The sequence below is a fragment of the Sinocyclocheilus anshuiensis genome, unplaced genomic scaffold, assembly GCF_001515605.1.
Source record: "Sinocyclocheilus anshuiensis isolate Anshui unplaced genomic scaffold, SAMN03320099.WGS_v1.1 scaffold6064, whole genome shotgun sequence".
Taxonomy (NCBI): Eukaryota; Metazoa; Chordata; class Actinopteri; order Cypriniformes; family Cyprinidae; genus Sinocyclocheilus; species Sinocyclocheilus anshuiensis.
In genome coordinates this window covers 1-1,887 of record NW_015542913.1, presented here as the reverse complement: position 1 = coordinate 1,887, position 1,887 = coordinate 1, and the positions used below count along the sequence as shown (strand labels likewise).

Below are 1,887 nucleotides of genomic sequence, written 5' to 3'. Positions count from 1 at the left end.
TTCGCTTTCAGTGCTATCAGGCTAAAGTTAGCATTTTCCAAGATCTCCTATTGTACCTTTAAGTTTGAAATCAAATTTGAAAACAAGCTTCCTTGTGCTGTAAGCATTTGCAATAAAGTTACCCTATTTAAAGATACAAATACACAGAATGAGCAAATGTTTAAGATTGAGATTTTTGTAATGGTAATTGATCAATGTTTATATGCATGTACATAAAAGCCTATATTAAAATCTGTTCATCATATAAAGTGAACATGTCTTTTTAGAAGACTTGGATTAAACCACTCAAAGCTTGAAATAATGAGTGCCTTGAAAAAAATGGATGGACAAAAAAAAATTTTAATTATTAAAATATCTATATGGCAGTATACAGTATGTTGTAGCTTTGCCAATGGTATTGAAAATGATTCATCATGAAATCAAAAATGACCCTACTTACTTTTTTAGTGCATCTCAACAGCCATTTATGAGCACTATTTAATTAATATTACACATTTAAGCTAAGCACTTAAAAAAATTTTGTGCACACTACAGTCTCCATGCTCACAGTGTCTCAGACACTAATATTTTAGCTGAATCACTGTCTTCAGTATCACTGAATCACTGGATTTCAGTATGGAGATAAAGGTTAGGATTATAATTTTTCAATATTACATGACATCGTGTGTGTGTATATGCACAGTTTGTTGTTTTTTGGGGGGTGTTTGGCAGAGCGTTAGGACCCAGAAGCGGTGAAGCATGATGTCAGACGTAACATGCAGATATTCTAAACCACTCCTATTCAACCGTGAATCTGCTGTGAGCAAGAGGTGGAGAGGAGGTGCACCACAATACAACCCCGCCTTTTATTCAATATTCAATTTCACTTGGAAATACATCACAACACTGAAGTCAGTTTAATGTTGATATTTTTCAAGGTATTGAAGTATTCCTGTATCATGACCATTAATTCACGTACTTTGTCAATAAGATAAAAGTGGGTTTTGTTCAAAGTAGCTATTATCCACAAACATAGCACCTATATGAACATTTGCTTCGCCGATTACGAAGACGTAGCTCCATGCGATCACCGGGAGCTCAGTGCTCATGTATCCGCCGAGAGCAGTCTCACCTCGGCTAGTCCTTCTGACATTTACCGCTGGCTCTGATGTCTCTCTAGTGGTTAAAAATGAGGTAAAATTCGTTTTGGGTAAATCTAACAGGCAATCTTTGGTCTCATGAATCTATTATTTCTTCCAGGTCATATCGTTTTGGCTGAGCACAAAGTTATGTTTAATAAATTATTTATTTATTAATCGTAATACAACGCTGACTTTGTTGCATACATTTGACCGAATTGTTTGCTTTTGTCTTTATTTCCTATTACACAAGTCACTTATACTTTATGCTTATTCTTTTATAATGGTTATTTTGTTCATTATGTAATGACTTGATTACTTAAATTTGTAAGGGAATTAATTATTATTAATTCATTCAGGTTTTGATAGGACTCGGATCTGAAAATCCGAAGTTCACCTGATTAAACCGATTTCAAATTTGTTATGTTACACTTTAAATCAAGAGTCGTCCAGCGAGCCGTGACCTCAGTATATTTTAACAAATTGACTATGTATTCTCCTGGCCACGGATAAATACGTTCTTTGATAATTTGTAAGCTCTTAGAGAGGTAACGTTGATCTTGGCAAAGTTTTGACCTGGAAATTATGACACCAAACCAAATATTCTTTATAAATGAAACATGAATTTTATTGGCTACTCTAGAATACATCAAAACTACGCTAAAACACACATACATACATACAGATTATTCGAATGAGAGTTGACGAAGTTCTTATGAAGTTACAAACTTCTAACACTCGTTTTCACGAGTGGTTTAAATTCACCTGA

At 34.1% G+C, this 1,887-nt stretch overlaps 1 protein-coding gene across 1 annotated transcript in view; it reads right to left on the bottom strand.

Moving 5' to 3' along the window:
- LOC107694697 (uncharacterized) overlaps window positions 1–1,088 on the bottom strand; it is a 7,838-nt gene extending 6,750 nt beyond the window's left edge. The window contains exon 1 of the mRNA XM_016494395.1: window positions 1,012–1,088. Coding sequence (XP_016349881.1) covers window positions 1,012–1,088 — 77 coding nt within the window. The remainder of the gene's footprint in view (window positions 1–1,011) is intronic.
- Window positions 1,089–1,887: the final 799 nt, after the last annotated feature.